Source organism: Leuciscus leuciscus (genome assembly GCF_965113295.1).
Source record: "Leuciscus leuciscus genome assembly, chromosome: 22".
NCBI lineage: Eukaryota > Metazoa > Chordata > Actinopteri > Cypriniformes > Leuciscidae > Leuciscus > Leuciscus leuciscus.
Genome location: NC_138746.1, coordinates 33,264,901 through 33,288,175, shown reverse-complemented (window position 1 = coordinate 33,288,175; position 23,275 = coordinate 33,264,901). Strand labels below are relative to the sequence as shown.

Here is a 23,275-nt window from a genome sequence, read left to right as displayed (position 1 = left end):
GTGCTTTTGTTACATAATCGCACAGATTCAAAATTCCTAGACTTCTTGCGATAACGGAAACCTAAAGTTACTCTCAAAGTTATATCCAGTCAAAATAAATACCTGTCTTCGATTTATTACAAACCAGATCTAATTGTGTTGGGTGAAACTTTTTAAGACTGTTCTCACAGATAGGTTGTGTATTGTATTGTCTTTGAGATGTAGTGATTTTTATGTAGTCATTACTCTTAAAAAAAATTCTCTATGGCAATATGGTTTAATATGTGCCATTTAAAATATTCTTAAGAAATGATAATAAAAGATGGTAATAGAAAACACTCTATTTTTGTTTAATTGCTTTATGCAAAGAGACCCCATCCCGCTCCATATCACTAATTCACATCATCAAGCCTGCATCACTGGCAAGGACATTATGAGTTGCCCAAGGCTCCAAAGTAAATAATTATTCATGGTTACAATTTTGATTGTAAGGCATTACATGTGGGATGGTTGCATTTCCTATTAAATGGGAAATAAGTGTGCGTAACCTAAGTAGGATCACACCATTTGAGTGGAGAGTTGTTGCAACAATAGGTGCTTTAATAAGGCCAATAGTTTGAACAGAAAATAAGGTGTCTTTACAATGTACTTATGTCATAGTAATACTATTGTGCTATTCTTTAGGCCTTCTTGAGCCCTGATTATATCGTATTTGTATGCACAGGAGAATTTCTCACAAAAATGTCTGCCTCACCAGGCTCCTCTGTCTCCCACATCCAACGTTCACTCTCACCCGAATACTGATCGCCTGAACCTGTCCCTTATCAGCACACCAATCAGGACCTGTATAAAAGCACACACCTCACAGTCACTCTTTGTCTGGTCTCCAATTCGGATTATGGATTACTTACCCTCTTTACTTACCTGTGAAGTTCCCTTGTGAAACAGCCATCTCCTTATGAATCTCCAGGGCTCTCCTTGTGACACTCCACTGATCTCCCGTAAGCTATTGCCTGGAAAATTATATTTACCTGTCTCCTCACCATACTCCGCAAAGAGGCGTGTGTTCTTTCCACTCTCTGACTGCTCGCCCAAGGATAGACATCTGCATAAAACATACCCACAGCACAACCTTTCCTTTACAACCCTTTGTTACTCTCAGCAAACATATGACACTCTCTTTCTGTGTATATGATGGAATATACTTACGAGGAAATATTTATGTATAAAATTTGATGATATAGGCACCCAGATGTGATTTTTGCATACAGTATGTGTAGTTAGTTGTTTCTTCCTTTTTGTTTCCTAAATACATTTTTGTATGAAATGAAATAGTTTGTAGGCAGATTTTGCACACAAGTTTATGAATGAGACCCACTTTTTTTGTGACGTCAGAGTAATTATTACATAATTTAAAAAATGTTACTTAAAAAAAATATTTAATTTGATTTAGAATTGACATTTTTTGTCTTTCATTGTCATTGAGAGTTTTGCAATTTGAGGCAACATGAGTGATTGAAGAAGGGTAATGCAACCAAGGTAGACTTGATGCAAATGAGAAGCAATGCACCAGCGGGAGGGCAGACAGTCAGTCTCTAGATAAGCAGGAACACCTAGTACCCAACAAACAGTAAGTGATTTGGGCAACCTCCGTCAATGCAATCACTGTCAGTGTAAATGTGAACCCCTGCTTAGGAAAACCGACATTGTGTGTCTTACGCTTGTTACAGAGAGTGCGCATAATCACTTTGCAGAATCCAATGTGGAAATATTGAATTAGCAGCTTGGATGTCTAATTATTTGTTTTCACACCATATCAGTTTATGGTTTTTAATGCAACATTGCTGGAGTCCAAATCTCTATTCAATCTCATTAATAGTAAGTAAAAGCTGTAGTATCTCAATAAATGAGATGTAATACAGAGTTTAAACATGCAACAGCAATAAATCTATCTTGATTCTTTAATGCTACCTCGGGTTGCCAGGGAAACAGTTTTGCAGAGAGCAGGAACGTAGTAACAGTGCTAACAAATCCCATTTTTTTAAATACAAGCTCTGGTCTGTGCTATACAAATGTATTTATATCCCAATGTCTACAATATGATTATAATCGGTTTTCACTCATAAAATTCGCTTGAAATAAATGAGACCATTGACAAAGCATAGAGTTATAAAATAAATGTGCCATAGCTCCGATAATTTGGCTTGGAAAGAATTGAGGAGACATATTTGATTTCATACTGAGATATCTGACATCTGGTTTCAGAGCTTGGTATTTTGCAAATCTGAGCACATTTTAAGACATTGTTGAGATCTCATTTGAAACTTTGGAGCAGACACATGTCAGATTACTGTAATTTCTATATTAGGATTAGACGTCATTTGCTATCTATTTAATATCACCGCTGTCTAGCAGACAGTTTTGATATTAAAAAGTTAACTTCAGTCATTTCCTACTGTATATGGTTTCTTACAGAACTTTGCATTTACTTTTACTCTATATTTTATTTCTCTCACCTTTTGTCTTAGTTGCTTTCTCTGGCCTGGGCTTTACCTCATTTTACTTGGCGGGCAAGTTGCAGTGCTTCACAGATGCTGGACGCGGGCGCAGCTGGCGTCTCTGTGCCATGGTCCTGCCCCTCTACAGTGCCATGATGATCGCGCTGTCCCGCACCTGCGATTACAAGCATCACTGGCAAGGTCAGAGGTTTGCAGCAGTGTCCTACAAAAGCACACAACTGCTTAATACATGCGTGTGAGCATCTGGCAGTCAGAGCCACTACATTTACACTACAGAAATGGTTTGTTTAGCAGCACAGTGACTTAGACCATTAATTTAAAAACATTAATTAGATCATATAGATTACTGAAATATGTCACTACATAAATGTACTTTTAAAACATTGTTTCTCAAGTGTAATAACACATGTCATCTTGGTAACACCATTTCAATGGTCCACTTTAGATATTCTACTAAGTAACGTTGCAACTAACTCTTATTAGAGTATGAGCTTGTCTTCTTAATATCTGCTAACACTTTATTCTGATGCTCCTCAACAGAGATTCTACTATAAGTAACTTTGAAACATGTCATCTTATTCTACAAACCCAAACCCTAACACCCATTAATCTAACAGTCTACTAATACTCTGAGACTTAGTTATATAATATGTATTCAATATAAAGTGTAACCAAAATGTTTATTCTGTCTAGCATTTATGACATTATTGACATCTTTACTCGATCTACCATTTAAATAGTTATTTCATTAAACATGATAATTAAAAATGTATATCAAGCTAATTAACTTTTTCCAGGGATTAATACAGATCGAACTGTCTTCAATACTTAACATAACATGTTCATATAGTAGAACATAACACTGAGTATGCATGGTTTGTTGGAGTTACTTCTTCTTCGAGATAGAGATAGATAAAGCATCAGCAATTGTTTGCAAGCTTTGACATCAGCTTTACAGCTCACTGGCCTGCTTCTAGATGTTTTACCCATACAGTTATTAATCATGTCTGTGTATCATCCAGAATCACACTGGCGCACAGCTATACTGTCACCATCAATAACAGTCTCAGACAGGATGTGAAGCCACATGATGTATCCAATGAATAGTCGGATTCACCAAAGAAAGCATGACAGAATATGATGGAAAGGGATGTAAAACCAAAACGATCTGACAAGACAAGAGCAAACACACCACATTTAAAGGCAGTACTGAGGTGTGCTGTGCTGATTAGCTCATCAGCTGAGAAGCTTTGCCCAGAAACGCAGAAAACACAACAGGAAAAGCAAGATGAACACCTGCGAACTGTGACAGTACCCCTCCCACTAAAAATGCCTCCTGGCGCTATCAGAGGAACCTACCTGTCGATTGTAATCATCGATAAGGGAGTGATCCAAAATGTCCCTTGCAGGATCCCAACTTCTCTCCTCCCAACCATAACCCTCCCAGTCCACCAAATACTGGAATCCACGTCCCTTCCTTCTCGAGTCCAAAATACGTTTGACCGAATAGGTGGGTTCCCCATCTACAGGACGCGATGGTGAGGGAACCGGAGCAGGCGGATTAACAGGGGAGTGAAAAACGGGTTTTATTTTGGAAACATATTGAATTCTAAATGAATTCTCCTGTACGCAGGAGGAAGTTTGAGGCATCACTCAACTGCCACTGGACTAAGAATTTTAGTGACAGAGAATGGGCCAATACATTTTACAAGTTTATTACAAACGGAGCGAAGAGGAATATTCTTGGAAGAAAGCCACACTTTTTGACCAACGATGTAGACGGGAGGCTTCGACCGGTGGAGATCGGCCTGAGCCTTAGTGTGCGCCCCCACCTGCAGAAGAGTCTGTCTGGCTTTGCCCCCAGCAACTTACAAAACTCTCTCCAAAATTTGGAAACAAATTGGGGTCCCTTGTCAGAAACCACATCCATCGGGAGGCCATGAATGCAAAATACGTGGTCAATAACAGCAACCGCCGTCTCTAATTTGGACAGAGGAATGAAATGAGCCGCCTTCGAGAACCGGTCCACCACAGTCAAAACCACTGTGTACCCTCGAGAGGGGGGCAGGGCTGAAACAAAATCTAGCACATTGTGGGACACTAACATTAAGTGGAAACAGACTGTACTTACTGAACACTTCCTTCAGGTCAAGGTACTCATTGGATACGTTAGACAGGTCTCCAGGTTCAGGAGACTCACAGGCCCGGTGGAATGAGTAATTGATGGAAGTGCTTGACCACCTAGGGCGTTGACAGAAATAGGATGGGTGAGAGGAAAAACAGGAACCTTGAGTTGATGATCCAGAGTGATGTCCAGTAGTGCATGGTAGTTGTCAACCCATTGTGGTCTGACCGAGAGGAAAGTGGTGGATAAGGAGGATTTTTCAAAGGCAATGCGTCAGTAACCTCGAAACTCTGGCTCTGGTTTTTGCTGGACATTGAGCTGGGATGTGGCCTGCAGCTCCACAGTATAAACATAATCCAAATGTCCTTTGACGTTCCTTCTCCTCCCGAAAAAAAGAGGGGCTGACCGTAGCGTTGGAGATGGCCGAAGAGCAAGACTCTCTCTCTGGAACAAAGCTCTGCAGAACAGGTTGATCATGACGTTGCAATCATGTATCCACTCTGATAGCCGACTCAATCAAATCATCCAAGTCATTGGGTAAATCCAACATAAATATCTCCTTATGTGCATATATGTATAACCCATGCAGGAACATATCCCACTGCGCCTCCTTGTTCTATTTGCATTCAGCAGCCAACGTGCGAAACGTAATTGAATATTCCGTGACTGATCGGTTTCCTTGACGCAAATCCACCAGCACGTAGCAGCTTCACGGTTGAACACCCTCTTCAGTTCATCAGAGAAAGACTGGAACAAGGAGCAACATGGATGGTTATTTTCCCATTCCCCAAAGTCCCGCCCAACCAGACAACAGCATGATCACCAACACCACGTTAGATTGTTATGTAGGAAAAGATTATGGCTGTATAGCAAAAAAACAAAGGGCACTTTGTCCAAAAAAGTTAGTAAAGTATAGTTGTGGCTAACCGGAATAAGTGGCTGGTGGTGGTAGTCGTGGTTCAGTGTGACAATCGGTGTGTTCTCTAATGGGGGGAACAGGCGGTGGGTCTAGCGCAGTGGAAGATGTCGCAGCGTCAATCTGCTGTAACTGGGTAGTTAATTCGGACACCTGCGCTACCAAGGCCTGGACTGCACGACCGGTTGCAAACATCTGCTCCTCTTGACGTTCCATTCTAGTGTTGTTGCTAGACAAAATGTCTATTAACTCAGAAGCTTTTGCTGGATCCATTAAGTCAGATCGTTATACCAGGAAATAACTCAGGATCCAGTCGCAAATGCAGAGCAGTCCGTTTATTTATAAACAGAAAATAGTTAAGCAAGATGGTCAGAATCGTGGTTAAATGATGGTGAATGACAGGCCTTGGCAGTAAGGAGACTGCAACAGGCTGAGCATTGTCTGCTGATAGATAGTCCGATGGGAAATCCAGTGAAGTGATGCAGAGATAATTCAGACACGAACACGAAGCAAAACAAACGGCGAAAGGAAAACAGATAACTGGAAACAAAACTGGACGGGGGGAAAGAGCAGGCATGAAGACCAAAACAATAATAAAATAAAAAAATTGCATGCGTCGTGGTCATGTCTAGGCGCAGGTCCACCATCTGATCTGGATACGGCCTGGATCCAGCTGATTACAGTAAACCTCGGAATAGGCAGAAAGACTTACATTAGCGTAGATGCCATTCTTCTTATGATGTAACGAGTACATCGGGTGTTATAGGAAGTGTTCCCGGTTCCGGCTGACCTAATTTATGCAATCTAATAATCATTTAACTGATTTGAATAATAGGAATGTATAATTTTCTATGTTTATGCCAGGTTAAAGAGATGTGTTTTTAGAGATTTTGATTTTAGAGATTTTGTTTTTACTCTGATTTAAACTGACAGAGTGACGTTAGATTCCAAAGAATGATAGGAAGACTGTTCCACAGTTTAGGTGCTAAATAGGAAAAGGATCTACCGCCAGCAGTCGATTTTGATATTCTAGGTATTATCAACTGGCCAGAGTTTTGAGATCGCAATAGACGTGAAGGACTATAATGCGTTAAGAGCTCGCTCAAGTACTGCGGAGCTACACCATTTAGTAGTATGTAAGTAATCAGCAATGTTTAAAATGTATACGATGTTTAATAGGGAGCCAATGCAGTGTTGACAGAACAGGGCTAATATGGTCATACTTCCTAATTCTAGTAAGAACTCTAGCTGCTGCGTTTTGGACCAGCTGTAGTTTGTTTATTATGAGTGTAGGGCAACCACCCATAAGAGCATTACAATAATCTAGCCTTGAGGTCATGAACGCATTAACTAACTGTTCCGCATTTTTCATTGAAAGCATATGTCTATAATTTAGATATATTTTTTAAGATGGAAAAATGCGTTTTTACAGATGCTAGAGATATGGCTTTCAAATGAAAGATTGGTATCAAAGAGCACACCCAGGTTCCTAACCGACGACGAAGACTCGACAGAACAGCCATCAATTGTTAGACAGTATTCTAGGTTAGTACGTGCAGAGGTTTTTGGTCAAATCATTAGAAACTCTGATTTTTTTTTTTTTTGAATTAAGTAATAGGAAATTACTAGTCATTAAATTTTTTATATCAGCTGTGCATTCCGTTCATTTCTTGAATTGGCGCGAAGAGATGAGTATCATCGGCATAACAGTGAAAACTAATCCCATGCTTCCTAATGAAATCTTCCAAGGGTAGCATGTATAGAGTGAACAGCAACGGTCCTAGTACTGAGCCTTGTGGTACGCCATACTGAACTTGTGATCGTTAAGACATTTCTTCAATGTACTGCTACAAACTGATAACGGTCAGATAAGTATGATTTAAACCATGCTAATGCAATTCCACTAATGCCAACATCATTTTCGAGTCTATTTAAAAGAATGTTGTGGTCAATGGTGCCAAATGCAGCACTAAGGCAACATCCACACGAAGCCAGAGCTTTCCCTATCCGATTTTTTTTTTTTTTTAATCCGTAAACACGGCGTCGTCTCAAGAAATATCTGCGTACACACGAAACCACTGAAACCGACTCAAAACGATGTAGTATACATGCCAGACCAGTATGTGGTGCTGTAATTCTGCCACAGACATACACTAAAAACGGAGAAGAAGACTTAAAGCATGCGCATAAACCTTGCGCGCTGTATACTATGGCTGTATACAACAATAATATTAGGCACAGTAGCTTCTTTTTTTCTTTTCTTTTTTAATCAAGAACTTTGTTGAACAATATGAAAAACCATAAATGTAGTTGCTGTGACTTAACGGTGTCTGACTAGTTGACACTTGGTGTGATGACATCATCGTTTCACAAAATGTACGGATTGGCCGTACACACGAAAACGCAAGGACGGCGTTTTCAGATTTATCCACCTTGGGACCCGGTTTCAAAAAATAGTGGTTTCAATCTCCGAAAATGCCAGATCCGTGTGGACGAAACGCCAATACGATAAAAAATGTATACGTATACAGCGAAACGCGTCTCCGTGTGGACGGGCCCTAAGATCAAATAACAGATAGAGAGTAGAGAGATACAACCACGATCCGATGATAAGAGCAAATCATTTGTAACCCTTATGAGAGCAGTCTCAGTACTATGGTACGGTCTAAATCCTCGCAGATACCATTTCTTTCTAAAAAGGTACATAGTTGTGAGGATACTGCTTTTTCTAGTGTCTGACAAAAAGGGTAGATTTTAGATCGGCCTGTAATTGACTAATTCTCTAGGATCAAGTTGCGTTTTATACTAGAGGTTTAATACTAGCCAGCTTAAAAGTTTTCAGTACATATCCTAGTGACAAAGATGAATTAATGATATTAAGAAGAGGATCTATGACCTTTGGAAGCATTTCTTTCAGTAGCTTAGTCGGTATATGGTCTAACCTACATGTTGTTGATTTAGATGATTTAATGAGTTTAGACAATTCTTCCTCTCCTATTGCAACGAATGAATGGAATTTTTCCTCAGGGACACTACAATGCACTGCCTGATGCAATATTGTAGTAGATGATTGCATAGTTATAATTTTCTTTCTAATATTATCAATCTTGTAAGAAGTTCATGAAGTCGTTACTGCTATGCACTTTGGAAACTTCACAAGTAGAAGCTTTATTTCTTATTAAGTTAGCCACTGTGTCAAATAAATACATAGGGTTGTGTTTGTTTTCTTCTAAGAGAGTTGAAAAATAAGCAGATCTAGCAGTTTTTAAGGGTTTTCTGTACGCAATCGTGCTCTCTCTCCACGAAATTCGAAAAACGTCTAGTTTTGTTTTCTTCTAGTTGCGCTCCATTTTTCTGGCTGCTCTCTTAAGGACCCGAGTGTACTCGTTGTACCACGGCGTTGGACTATTTTCTTTAATCTTATTTAAGTGCAAGGGAGCTACTGTGTCTAAAGTGCTGGAAAAGAGAGAGTTAAAAGTTTCTATCGCAATATCAAGTTCTTCTAAGCTATCTGGGATGCTGAGGAGATGAAACTGATCAGGAAGATTATTAATAAAGTAATCTTTAGTGGCAGAAGTGATAGGTCTAACCATAGGCGTAATTTGCGGGTGGGACGGGTGGGATATGTCCCCACCACTATTTTCTAAGGTCGATATTGTCCCCACCACTTTTGAAACATCTCGCGGCACGAATGTACCAATACAAATAAACGAAACATCTCCAGTTAACTAGTAGAGCATTCATTTCGTTCATTTTTTAAATAAGAGACGATCTATAGCGCTGAAATGTGTTTTTTTTTTTAAATCAACTGATCAAAGTGCTCGTTGCCGCTGCGATCAGTGGCGCGGATACTATGTTTGTTTCTGACTCGCGCACAGTCTTCACTCGGACGCGCGCTTCAATCCGTTGTGGAGAGACTCTCTATTCGTTCCGGTGAAATTAGAAAACAAAATGCACACAAAGTGTCCCTGCCTGATATACAACCACTGAAAAACATAATCGGTTTTGCTAAAAAAAAAAATTTTTAAACTATATGAGTGCGGATTAGACCCCAGAAACTCTGACACGCTTGGCAAAAGTTTTACCCCTGGACCACTTAAATACACGCTTAAAATAGTCAGATCAACATATAAAAGGCCTCATTGAACGACCACTTAAACCCAATCGATGTACTATTTAGGGGTCACCAAACTTTTTTCTCTGGGGGCCACATTATCGTTTTTATTTTTTTTTTAAATACGTTTTATTAATAAAGTAAAGGCATAGAACCAGTTTATTTGTAGTACACTGACAATAGTTTTATATAATTAGTTTATTAATTAAAGAGGCTATGTGCAACTTTTTCCCCAAAATAAACGTAACAATAGCCTTTTTATTTTACCATTTATGACTCAAACATCTCCTGATGAGCATACTGACACCTTGTCCGCTCACAGTGGGTGCACCTATAAGCCTGTATCCTATTTATTCTATTTTCTGTCGGGTCGGATTTTTCCCGCGCTGTCTGCGGATGTGACGTCAAGCGCTTTCATGTTAAACGTTTCAGATCACTCTGCCACCACCGCTAGTCAGCAAACAAACTTAGTTTTTCAAACAATATATGTATTTGACTGTTCTTACCTCTGTAAACATAATGTTGACTTCTTTGCAGCGGATGACTTGTGAAGTGTGCACGTACGAGAGCGAGCAGAAAGGAAGAGCAGTTCCGTTTTTTGGCCACAGGTGTCAGTCGCGAGTTTAAATTTCAGAAAATCGCATGTAGCCTCTTTAAATTAATAAAAAGACAAAAAGACCTTGAGATATGTTTGGTAATTGTACCTGAATGAATTGAAAATTAATTTTCTACATTTCAGATTAATATATTTGTTTTCCTTAACATTTTAATTAACAGTAACTTAAACACTTTGCAGTTTGAATGATGTCCTGTATAAACAAAATGACGGAGTATGTTTTTATGTTTCTACTGTTCGATCACACCCGCGCCTCACTCACACACACACACAAATATAAGTAAACACTTTGCGACTTTTCGATCGCACCCACACCTCTCTCTCAACATATTCCAGCATTGCTATCTTTACATCGCAGCCTGCTTCAGAGCTTCAGAGCTAAGGCGGACCTACAGATTAGGTGTCCCTAAAGAACCCGCGTATCTAACAGTAGTTCCGCATTGCATTAATTAATTTGCACGCAAGTTTTATTTATATTTATATAATAGGCCATGACGACTTTTGGGGATTGCCTCATAGGGCCGGTACAAGTAGTGGGGGGCAGAGGGGCTGGGGGGTCAGTCAAAAGGGGGTGGCGGGCCTGAGTCGGCCCGCAGGCCTTAGTTTGGTGACCCATGATTTAAATCGATTGCTGGACATCGTAATGTTATTGTACATCTGTTTTATGATTAAGCATTGTGTTAACCCCCCCACCTGTCCCACCCACTTTTTAAAACAAAGTTACGCCACTGGGTCTAACATATTTGTAATACGGAGTTGGCTTTGCAACCTTGGCTAAATGGAGTATACACAAGACTAGATAATGATCTGAGATGCCATCGCTCTGCTGCAGAATTTCAACGGCATTGACACTGATTCCATGTGACAATATTAGATCTAAAGTATGATTATTACAATGAGTGGGTCCTGACACGTGTTGTCTAACTCCAATAGAGTTAAGAATGTCTCTAAATGCCAATCCCAAAACGTTTTTTTCGTTATCTACAGTACATGCATATTAAAATCACCAATAATTAGGACTTTATCTACAGCCAGTACTAACTCTGATAAAAAATCTGCAAATTCTTTGATAAAGTCTGTATGGTGCCCTGGTGGCCTGTATACAGTAGCCAGCACAAATGTCAAGCGTGATTTATCATTTACACTAGATAGTGTTACATTAAGCATCAACACTTCAAAATAATTATATTTGAAACTAGACTTCTCAGTAATTCTGAAGATATTACTATAGATTACAGCAACACCTCCCCCTTTTCCTTTCAGACGTGGCTCGTTTTTATAACAGTAATCTTGTGGGGTGGACTCATTTAAAGTAATGTAATTGTCTGGTTTTAGCCAGATTTCTGTCAGACACAACACGTCTAGGTTATAATCTGTAATCATTTCATAAACAATAAGTGCTTTTGAAGTAAGGGATTGAATATTCAGCAACCCGAGCTTTATCATTTGTTCATCTGTATTATATCTACTTTTTATTTGTTGAACATCGATAACATTTTTACCCTTAAATGGGTTTGGGAGTTTTTTGTATTTCCTAATTCGGGGAATAGACACAGTCTCTATATGATGATATCTAGGTGAAAGAGGGTCTATGTGATGGGATTTATCTGACCTCAGTGACGTGAGACAGCTAGCAGATGGTCGGTTTAGCCAGTCTGTCTGCTTCCTGACCTGAGCCCCAGAGTGTCATGTTTGAGCTCTAAGACTATGTGCCATATTACTAGAGAGAAGAGCAGCACCATCCCAGAATGAATGAATACCATCTCTTTTCAACAGGTCAGGTCTGCCCAAAAACTTTTCCAATTGTCTATGAACCCTATATTCTTTTGCGGACATCACTTAGACAGCCAGCCATTGAGTGAGGACAGTCTACTAAGTATCTCATCACTCCGGCGAACACACCTGTTATCATGTTTCTTGTCATGTAATGTGATACCCTTGCCACTAATGTGATAATGTCAGGTGCTTCTTTTGCTCTATGTGTCTTTTTCTCATTGGTCAACTGTTTAATTGCTTGCAGGTGTATAATGTTAGTCATTTGTCTTTGTGTATATAAAGCCATCATGTTCCCATTGTCTCTTGTAAAGCTTTGTTTTTGTGTTACCGCTGTTGGTGAGTTTATCTCCTGTTCATGCTCAAGTCAAGTCTTTGTTTATTTTGTGTTTGTTCACGTTTTGTTTAAATAAACTGCACATGACTTTAGAAGACTCAAAATACATGCACATATTATAAGGAGTAATTTTAAAATACATTCTCAGACCTTTTTGTCACCTTTAGAGCTCCACAGCATTCCACCCATTCACTTTTATTGTGAACAACAACTCTTTTTGTGTTCCACATAAGAATAGAAGTCATTTTCATTTCTGGATGAACTATTCATGTGTTTCGTTCAAGCATTTTCAGAGAGAGCAGTGTGAACATGGCATTTTGAAAAGTTACTACAGCAACAATAAAAAAGTGAAATCCTTGAAATGAATGACAGCAGATAGGACCGTTTTCCTGCATATATGCAGCTAGCCCTGTTCATTATCTCCAGAAAAGTGTGTATGTCCTAGATTTTATGTTGCTAAACTCTAAATATGCATATTAACACAACATATATATTTATTTTGGTAACACTGTATAATAACTTTCATTGATAAATCATTAACAAACATTATATAATGCTTAACAGATCATTAGTTAGTAATTATATTTACACATATAAATATGAGATAATGTGCTTGTTAATGTTAACTAATGAACTTATGAAATATTAAATAATGATTAACAGATCATGATTTAATGAATACAATTTAATAAAATGGTGACAAATCTCATTAAACTTCGATTCATTTATTACCTAATGCACTTTTGTACCTAATTTACACGTTGCATTTTGAGCACTTCACACACTATTCATGTTAACATATTATTCAATAACTCATAACCACAGTCTGTAAAAGTCATACATATGGTGTTCATTTGTTGTGGTGTGTATTTTGTTTATTTTTTATGAATCATTTATTAATTATTTGTTCATGTTTTTGTAGTACACAATCTAAAGTTGAAACTATTCATTATTTGTAGATTGTAGAGTGTTTACTAATCATTTAGTACATATAAAGACCCTTTTTCCAAGTCGTCTCAATGGCAAAAAGTGTCCTGAAAAATTGACAAAACCTGGAAAAAACCTGAATTCACCCTATTTACACATCTTTTTTGACTTTAAAGTAATTTACAACCCCAAAATCCAGAAAAATTGACACATTTTGTAAAATGCATTAAAATCAAGAATCTGTGATTTCTTAATTCTCTTTAACCTTTATTTAACTGACAAAAGTACAAAGAAAGATTTTCAAAGTTTTCATTGACCAACTTAAGTGTATTTGGTCAATATAAACAAATTTTTGGATGCAACAAGTTTTTCAAGAGGAATTTTTGCCCAATCCTGCCTTATAAAAGACAGCTTTTCAACAGTCCGTGGTCATCATTGTTTGATTCTCCTTTTCATTATGGGCCATACATTTTCAATAAGAGACATCCATCAATCGCATCCCTTCTACGGTGTAGAGTGTCTAGAAACTACTCTGTTGTAGCTGAATGAGGTTTATTGGTTAAATGTACAGACTTTCACAAAAGTAATTGAAATAGCTCAACACAACAAATATTTCAAGTGGTTTCCCAAAATCCAACTGAAAATGCAGCTTTAATGACTCAATGCAGTCTCAAAATTATTCAACCCCCTGAATAGAGTTTCTCACAACAGCACAAATCTGCAAAACAGGTGTTGTCTCAAGCACACCTGATTCAACTAATGAACATGAAATACCTGAACTGGCTAGGTTTGTTGAGTGTCACGTTTGACTGCATGTTAGAAATAAGAATGGTCCCAAAAGTTGAGAAGATATCATCGCCCTTCACAAACAAGGAACAGGATACAAAAAGATAGCGAAGGCACAAAATGTTCCTAGAGACACTGTTGGAAGCATAGTTTGCAGGTTCAAAGTTAAAGGAACAGCGGTTACACTACCTGGATGGGACAGAAAAAGGAAGCTATCAACGGATGCAACCAGATTTCTGAGAAGGCAGGTTCAGAAAAACCCTTGAGTGACTGCAAAAGACCTGCAGCAAGTCTTGGTGGCAATAGGCACTGAGGTTTCAGCTTGCACAGTAAGGCACGTACTAAACGCATGCCATAACTCGAAGATACTCCACTACTAACCCAAAAGCACAAGAAAAGTGCTCAAAATCCTATAAATAAGCCACAGAAGTTTTAGGATTCTGTTCTGTGGAGCGATAAAACAAAATTTGATTTTTTTGGCCCTATGGCTCAGCGGTATGTCTGGAGGAAGAACAATTAAGCATATGCTGAAATGAACACTCTGCCTACAGTTCAGCATGGTGTGGCTCGGTGATGCTCTGCGGCTGCTTTGCATCCTCTGGCACTGGAAACCGTCAGCATGTGGATGGAAAGATGGATTCATTGAAGTATCAGGAAATCCTAGGAGAAAACATCACGCCGTCAATGAAGAAGCTGAAGCTTGGGTGTCATTGGACCTTCCAACAGGACAATGATCCCAAGCATACCTCAAATTCCACCAAGGCTTGGTTTCAGAAGAAGTCCTGGAAGATTCTAAATCTCTGGTGGGATTTGAAGAAGGCGGTAACAGCGCCAAACCCAAGAACATCACTGAACTGGAGGCCATTGCTCATGAGGAATGGGCTAATATTCCTTCCTGCCAGAAGCTGGTGTCTGGTTGTACATATCTTTTTCAGCATGTCATAACAGCAAAAGGGTGTTCTACTAAGTACTAAAGATGCTTGCAAAGAAGGGGTTTAATAATTTTGAAACTTTTAAACTAATTTAGCATTTTCAGTTGAATTTGGGGAAACCACTTAAAACATTTTTTGTGTTGAGCTATTTCAATAATTAATGAGCCATTTTCTTTTGTATGATTTGTTCATTGCAAACAGCTGAAAGACTAAATTTGCCAATATTTTTTGTTTTATTTTAAAAAGTTTTTTTTTTTTTTTTTTTTTAGAAAACACTTGTTTGTTTTGATAGATTATGTAATATAAACAGTTTGAACCATATTCCCTTATAGTAATCAAATTGAACCCTTTTACACTGTTAACCCCTTAAACAATCCTTAAACCTACCCATACTGCCAAACCTGTCCTACCTTACCCGTATCACACGTCAATAGCAGCAAGAGTGTTTTGTAATAGAATATGAACACATGAAGTACATTATACATAACAATTTTACGCAAGCATATATAGTTAAAGACACCCAACATAAAGTAAGACCAGTCATTCTTATATTGTTCAATTTTCTGTTGAACATCCAGATAACTCATTGCTACAAAACACCTTTTTGCATTTGCACTTTTGTAAATCTAAAAAAAAGTGCATTAGGTATTATATGAACTGAAGTTTAATGACATTTGTAAGCATTTTAGTTTACATTAAACAATGATCTGTTAATCAATCAACGTGTAATGTTTAATAAATTCATTAGTAAGTAAAATTAAAAAGCATATTTCTAGTTATGTGAATATATATATTAACTAATGTTCTGTTAAGCATTGTATCATGTTTATTAAGGATGTATTAATGAAAGTTATTATAAAGTGTTACCTTTATTTTATTTATTTATTTATTTATTTATTTATTTATTTATATTTATTTCCTCGTCACCTCATATAGACTCATATCAATCAAACAACTGCAAGCGGATACTTATTAGTGTGACTATATGGACCTATCCCCTAGCCTGCTGGGTAGTAGAACAGAACTAATCTGAGCAATAGTGGCATGGACCATTAAACTTGATGGGTCCAATCTGGTCCAAGTAAATACAAGCTGTGGACTCATAAAAGCTTGCCCTGTAGCATAGTGATTTAAAGGAATAGTTCACTTCAAAATGAAAATTCTGTCTTCATTTACTCACCCTCAATTTGTTTCACACCTGTATGAATTTCTTCCTTCTGCTGAACACAAAGGAAGATATTTTGAAAAATGTCGATAACCAGACAGTTGATGGACCCCATTGACTTCGATAGTAGGACAAAAAAATACCATGGAAGTCAATGGGGTCTATCAACTGTCTGGTTACCGACATTCTTCAAAATATCTTCCCTTGTGTTCAGCAGGAGAAAGAAATTCATACAGGTGTAAAACAAATTGAGGGTGAGTAAATGAGGACAGAATTTTCATTTTGAAGTGAACTAATCCTTTAATGAGTGTGGGTTTGTTCTCGGGGCAATTGTTCAGTCCATCCTCAAAATTAAGTTTCAGTCATTTGATTAAATTTTTGACTGAACTTTTTGGGAATGAAATAGCTGTGTGGTGTTTATATACACAGGTTATACAGCTGTGTGTCAGTGCGCACTGCAGCTCTTTTTAATGGCGGTGCTTAACGGCTTCCTCTCAGGGTGGCATTAAATGGCAGAAACCATTTAGTGAATTGTGTTTGCTGCAGAATCTTAGGTCAGTAGCAAAACATTCTTTTAAAATGTTGTAAAATCTTATAAAATACAATCTATCGTCTTTTTGTTTTTGTTTGTAATTATTCATGGGAATGACAATAAAATAATTAAAACATACATGTTAAAGACAGGCAGACAGTTAGAGAGCTGTAAGGATGGATGATATTTATTGTGACTGTGTCTTACTTTGTGAACCTTGAATTGTCCCTCACAGATGCATTTGTTGGGGGAGTGATCGGCCTCTTCTTTGCCTACATCTGTTATCGGCAGCACTACCCACCCTTCCTCCACACAGACTGCCACCTGCCATACGCTAGTCTGGCTGTAGCGACCGCCCACAACATGCCAACCTCCCAGGATCAACCTCTGCCCACTGATAATGCCACCAGCCTGCCTCTGGAGGGCATGACCGAGGGACCAGTATGACTAATAGAGACCCACCGAGGCTCACAGTCCTCTGACCCCCTACCACACCGACGTGGTATGAACCACACTTGACTGACACTTGCACATTCCAATGAATTGGACCATCCCATTTCATGTAGTTTCTTTTCTTCTTCTTCTTCTTCTTCTTCTTCTTCTTCTTCTTCTTCTTCTTCTTCTTCTTCTTCTTCTTCTTCTTCTCCCTCCAATCATTAAGCAGAGTTACAGCTGCTGCTCTCAGATCTGTTACACTTTATTTGATTACTTACTATAAGTATTGGCAAGTTGGAACCTGGTGCAAGAATCTCTCTCTAACTAAAAAGTACCATGGCAAGTAATAAAGAGTACCATGATAGATAAAAATTGTAATCATTCAGTGCCATTAAACAGTATGCTGAGGTATCTCTTGTATGACCATCTGAGACTTTTTGTAAGGGCTGCCTATGATCCAAATAGCAAATTGGTTCTCTGAGAGATTCTTATTCTAAAAAAAAAAGGTTTCATTCATAAATCTCTAACTTCGGATTGGAATCCCAACTCATCAGTTCATTATTTGCACTGGTTTCCTTCATATTGTTTTGTGTTTATTCAGTAGCAGGTGTGCATGCATGTTAGCGGCTCGTGTAAAACTGTGCCATGTTCTGTAGCTTTGCCATGTACCGTGTGCCAGGCACAGAGGAATTAGATGCAAGGACAGACTCACTAGCAATTATTTTATTTTTTTGACAGTACTATGATCAAATCATAGGTTTTGGTCACTGACTGTTTTAGAAGTTCTAAGTAAATATCATGGTGTAAAAATTTGGTAATAATTCAATGCCCAGCTGTCAGATTGGCATCTTACTCCCATTTAATATCATCATTGTACCTAACCCAAGCTAACCCTAATCCTATAAAAAAAATCAAATTTTTGATTGAATGAGTCCCATTGCAATTATTAAAATGTTAAATTATTTATTAGAAAAAGGATAGCTCTGATTCCAAACTCTGATTGAAAGAGCCAGGTTTGAAGCCCTTGCAACAAGCAAATAAAAGTTGATCTGTGACCACACATACTATATGAGGTTCTGAATCCTGTTCCCCCACTGAAACAAACCACTGCCATATATCATATGTCTCTGATGTACTGGTCAGGAGTCTAAATATATAACAAATAATTAATTTGTTATAAAAGTTTCTAACCAGTTGTATATGCAGCTGCAACATTATTAATTCCAGTGTAGACAGACTCAATTTGTTGTTGCAAATCAAGCCGTGACGCATCAACATATGTTATAAAAGTGAAGACATAACATACCCATAATGCGTCTTTACTGACTTCACAAACTGCGTCTCTGCTCTTTTGTATTTTTATTCGCATTATGTTGTAAAACTGTCCACGGTAACCTGCCGATAAATATCGACCAGCTACACTTGAGCTTCCAGAGATCTTCGCCACAGACACTTCTTTTATTCACTTTATGTGACACTTTATTTTTCCTCTTCTGTAGCTTAAAGGTTCTTCATTTTGTGTCCTTCAACCTACGCTGTTTCAAAATGCTTCCTTTTTATGTTTAAAACCACATACACTTGTAACTGGCATACAATAATACAGTTTTTGAACACATTGCCATGGTAATACCAAGTTTTTTTTAAAGTACCTTTTTACCTTGTAAATACTATGGTATATAAATATTGGGTTACACTTTATTTTAAGGTGTCATTGTTACAGTGTAATTATACATTTAAGTACTGAGTAATAATAATTAACTACATGTACATACTATAGGGATAGGGTAGGATTAGGGTTTGGTTGAGGGTTAGTTGCATGTAATTATGCATAATTTACTGTTATTACCATGGTAAGTACATGTAACATAAGTAACAAGGACACTGCAAAATAAAGTGTTACCGAATATTGTAATCATAAAATACAACGGTATTATGGTATATAGTAATATTATATTATATTCATATTAGCAAAGTACTTTTTCAGCTTTTGTCTAATTTTCTCCTTGTATTGTTTTCTCAATCCAATCAAAGTATTCCACTGTTTGATCTTTACCTGTCCATTTTCTGTTCCTTTTTTGTTTGTTTGTTTTATTATCTTTATCCATCCATTCTCCAAACTGCTTATCCTCTGTAGGGATGCTGGAGTCTATCCCAGCACCACAGACAGGGAAACACCATGGACAGATGGCCAGTACATCACAGGACACACACACACACACACACACACACACACACACACACACACACACACACACACACACACACACACACACACACACACACACACACACACACACACACACACACACACACACACACACACACACACACACACACACACATTTGCACTCACAATCACACATAAAGACATTTTAACATCTCCATTTCATCTATGTTGCATGTCTTTGGATTGTGGGGGAAACCGGAGCACCCGAAGGAAAATCACACAGACCCAGGTAGAACATTATCTCCCTTTTTATATTTTCTCTCACTCATCCCTCATTCAGATTTTCATGAACTGACATTTAATATCCTTGGGATGATTAGAAACTTGATTTCAAGGAGATAATGTGAGAACATGGTGAGAAAATGAAGCACTTCTGTAATCATCACAGCAATCTACCAAAATAACCAGTAGCTCACAGTAATTGTTCCCATAGTTCATTAATTCATCATCACCACCAGTATTATTGGATTATAAATTTGATTTATAGTCCATTTTAAGGAATAGTTCACCCAAAAATGAAAATTCATCTCATCCTAACCCATGAATAAAAGGACAAAAGCCCATACACAAAATTATTAATTTGAAGAGTATATGTTCCTTTCCATTCATCAACACTTCATAGTTTTAATACATCATCCTTTTGCCAAAAGGGTAATTAGCACCATAAAATTATATTTTTGTATTTTGCTTGAATGAATCTTTTTCCTTTTGAGGTCCACGTAAAAAAAAAAGTAAAAGCATACAAGTTTTAAACAACAGACATAAGGATGAGTATAAGACATAAGACATAAGGATGAGTAGTATTTTTTTGAACTATTCCTTAAATAATGAACAAAGTTCAATAAAAACGGATTTTAAAGGGTACTTCACTGCTGGAAAAATGGGCTTTCAATAAAACTTGTCTACCTATGAAGTAGAAAGGCTTAAAAATGTTTTTTTTTAAAATTGGTGTTACCTGATTAGAGAAAACAAAGGAAAAAGGCTGTTGTCTTCCCATTTGCCAAATAGGTAGGAAACCTTCAGCACCCATAATGCACTGGGCATGTTGCCGTCCAAGGCCAATCCCACCAGTCTGCCATGGAAACGCTTAACCAGAGTCTAAACCTAACCTTATCCCCACTTTGCTTTAGTGGGAAATACTTCTTAGCAAACTTTTAGTCATAACGGTGTCGACTTGTTTTGTTCCCGGTTGCAAGAACTCAAAGAGTATACGTTTAGTGGGAGTGCATACAGGTGAGGTGTGGTGCATACAGGTGAGAAAGCTGTTGCCATAGTGTTCCATTTTTACCATAATGCTGTTTAAAGAGTAGACATAGTACGATACAATTTTCAGTGATAAACCTACTCTTATAATAACTGTTTTGTTAATAACCCTCTGTTGATCCGACTGTCCGCGGGCGGGGATACGAACATGAGGAAGTATAATCTGTAGTTTTCACGAAAGCCGTCAGGAGCTGTCAAAAATACACAGAGTGATGCGTTTTGCTGACAAATAAATGTGAATTTATCGGTCCGGTAACACCGAGAACTACTACACATTGCTCATTTACATATACTACAGACATTGTAACAATACAAAGCTGGTTGAAAATCGGCGAAGTTACACATTAAATTAGACTTATTGTGATTGTCTTAAAGAGATGGTTCGGAGTAAAATCAACCTAGTGTCCTTTGCACCATGACCTCGAGCCAAACACCCCCCCAGAAGCCTTTTTTCCCTTGGTTGAACATTATTAAAGTTAGAGCTTATTTAGAGAAATCCGCCGGATGGTTTAGTGCAGGCGCTAATGGATCCAAGGCTGTATCTCGTAAATTACCGCACTAATAATGCCCAGAATGGTACCAAACTTCTACAGTAGTACAAATAGGTTCTGTACTCATAAAACGAGGCATTAGAAAGTTTGTAAGTCCATCAGGAGATTATTTAAATAACACTTGCCTGACGGCTCATGCTACTGCTAACCCGGACGTCGACGTCACTTCAGTGGTTTGAGAAAAGCACGTAAAAGTCCTGGCAGAAAGCGATGCATAAGGATGTAGTGTAACAACGAATTGTTATTTTTTCCAAAGTGTTGACAACTTAGTGTTAACTAATAATTGTTATAAACTGGTACTACCAACAAAATATTAGTGCATTCCTGGAACTGGGTGTCGTTACACTACATCCTTATGCATCGCTTTCTGCCAGGACTTTTACATGCTTTTCTCAAACCACTGAAGTGACCTCGACGTCTGGGTTAGCAGTAGCATTAGCCATCAGGCAAGTGTTATTTAAATAATCTCCTGATGTACTTACAAACTTTCCAATGCCTCGTTTTATGAGTACAGAACCTATTTGTACTACTGTAGAAGTTTGGTACCATTCTGGGCATTATTAGTGGAGTAATTTACAGGATACATCATTGGATCCATTAGCGCCTGCACTAAGCCATCCGGCTGATTTCTCTAAACAAGCTCTAACTTTAATAATGTTCAACCAAGGGAAAAAAGGCTTCTGGGGGGGTGTTTGGCTCGAGGTCATGGTGCAAAGGACCCTAGGTTCATTTTACTCCGAACCATCCCTTTAACAAAGTGTTATTAAAATGTGTTACACTCATTTAGAACAGCACATTTTGCAACTTCGATTGCTTTAAAAGATCATGCATCTAGCATTGTTTTGTTTAATGAGGAACTAAAAAAGTTACTGGAGTTAGGATTAGTCAGAGTTAGATAAAACTGGATTGTTCACTGCATTATAAAATGATAGCAAGGTCTTCAGCCCTGGACAGGTACAGCACTCTGTCCCATCTGCCATGCCCTGATATCATTGGTTGTTTGTGCTGTATGTACAGTCTGCTGTACACATTTCTGTATGTATTTAATATCTGGAGGACCTACCATGTTTGCCAAAATATGCAGTATCCATTCAGAGCACACTGTGTGGGATACATTATCCCATAATGCAATGCAATCAACTTGAACTTCTGTGTCCTTAGTGAAGAATGTAACTTAAAGTGATATAAACAATGTTTGTGATTCTCATTCTTGACTCATAATTAAGATGACTGGATGACTCGTACTGAATTAAACATACAATAGTGAGGTCATGTCACAACAATACAGAATATTCCAGTTTGAAGTGTTTAATTTGGTATACTATGAACTATTTCACAATGACATAGTAGGCGATATGTATTATATTCTGTGAGCAGAATGCAGGATGGAGAACACTATTATTTCTTGTATGTAACTACTGAGTCAAGGATCCCTCGGTAGGGTCAACATCACACAGCTGTTCAATCCAACACACAAAATGAATCTATATATGAACCAGATTCTGCCCGCGCATCTCAATTCCCTTAACATCTGCTGCAGAAATTATTCTCAGCTTATGTCAAAAGTGTTTCATTAATTTTAATGAAACACTTTTGAACACCTTTTTTATTGAAAATCTTTGATGAAGATGGAAATGATCTCTTTAATAGCTGTCCTCATATTGTCTCAGTAGTTGTGTAATAGTAGCAGAGGACAAAATAAGGCTAAGCTTGTGAAAACGATCTATTTTGTGTTTCAGTAGCAAGGCCAGCATGTTTAATATCTTTGTCAGTGTTATTCCCCTGGAAAAGATGACGATTGATTAGTTTAAGTTTGTTTCAAACATCTTCTAGCTGGATTTATTTTTGGAAGCAAAGAACAAAAGCATCATCCACAGGACGTTTCCCTGAGGGTTTGGCAACACAATTAGTAATGCAAAAAAATTTTCCCCCTGGTTGGCATACCTGATTTTCATATTTTAGAGAACAATTGTTGTATTTATATGTTCCAGTTCTGAATGTATTGAAAATAGCATTGAAAAACAACAGTGGTCTAGAGTGATGAATATATTTTGGTGCTAAATGCAAATAAAGTTACA

The 23,275-nt window shown here is 37.9% G+C and overlaps 2 protein-coding genes across 2 annotated transcripts in view; both read left to right on the top strand.

Annotated features, from left to right (window-relative positions):
- Nucleotides 1–19,257, top strand: part of plpp4 (phospholipid phosphatase 4) — a 130,159-nt gene extending 110,902 nt beyond the window's left edge. The window contains exons 6-7 of the mRNA XM_082154654.1: nucleotides 2,508–2,678; nucleotides 16,957–19,257. Of these exons, the coding sequence (XP_082010780.1) occupies nucleotides 2,508–2,678; nucleotides 16,957–17,168 (383 nt within the window). The 3' untranslated portion in view covers nucleotides 17,169–19,257. The remainder of the gene's footprint in view (nucleotides 1–2,507; nucleotides 2,679–16,956) is intronic.
- The window catches only part of LOC309487074 (exportin-5-like), a 449,972-nt gene that overhangs the window by 178,402 nt on the left and 248,295 nt on the right, over nucleotides 1–23,275 (top strand). The window lies entirely within an intron of this gene.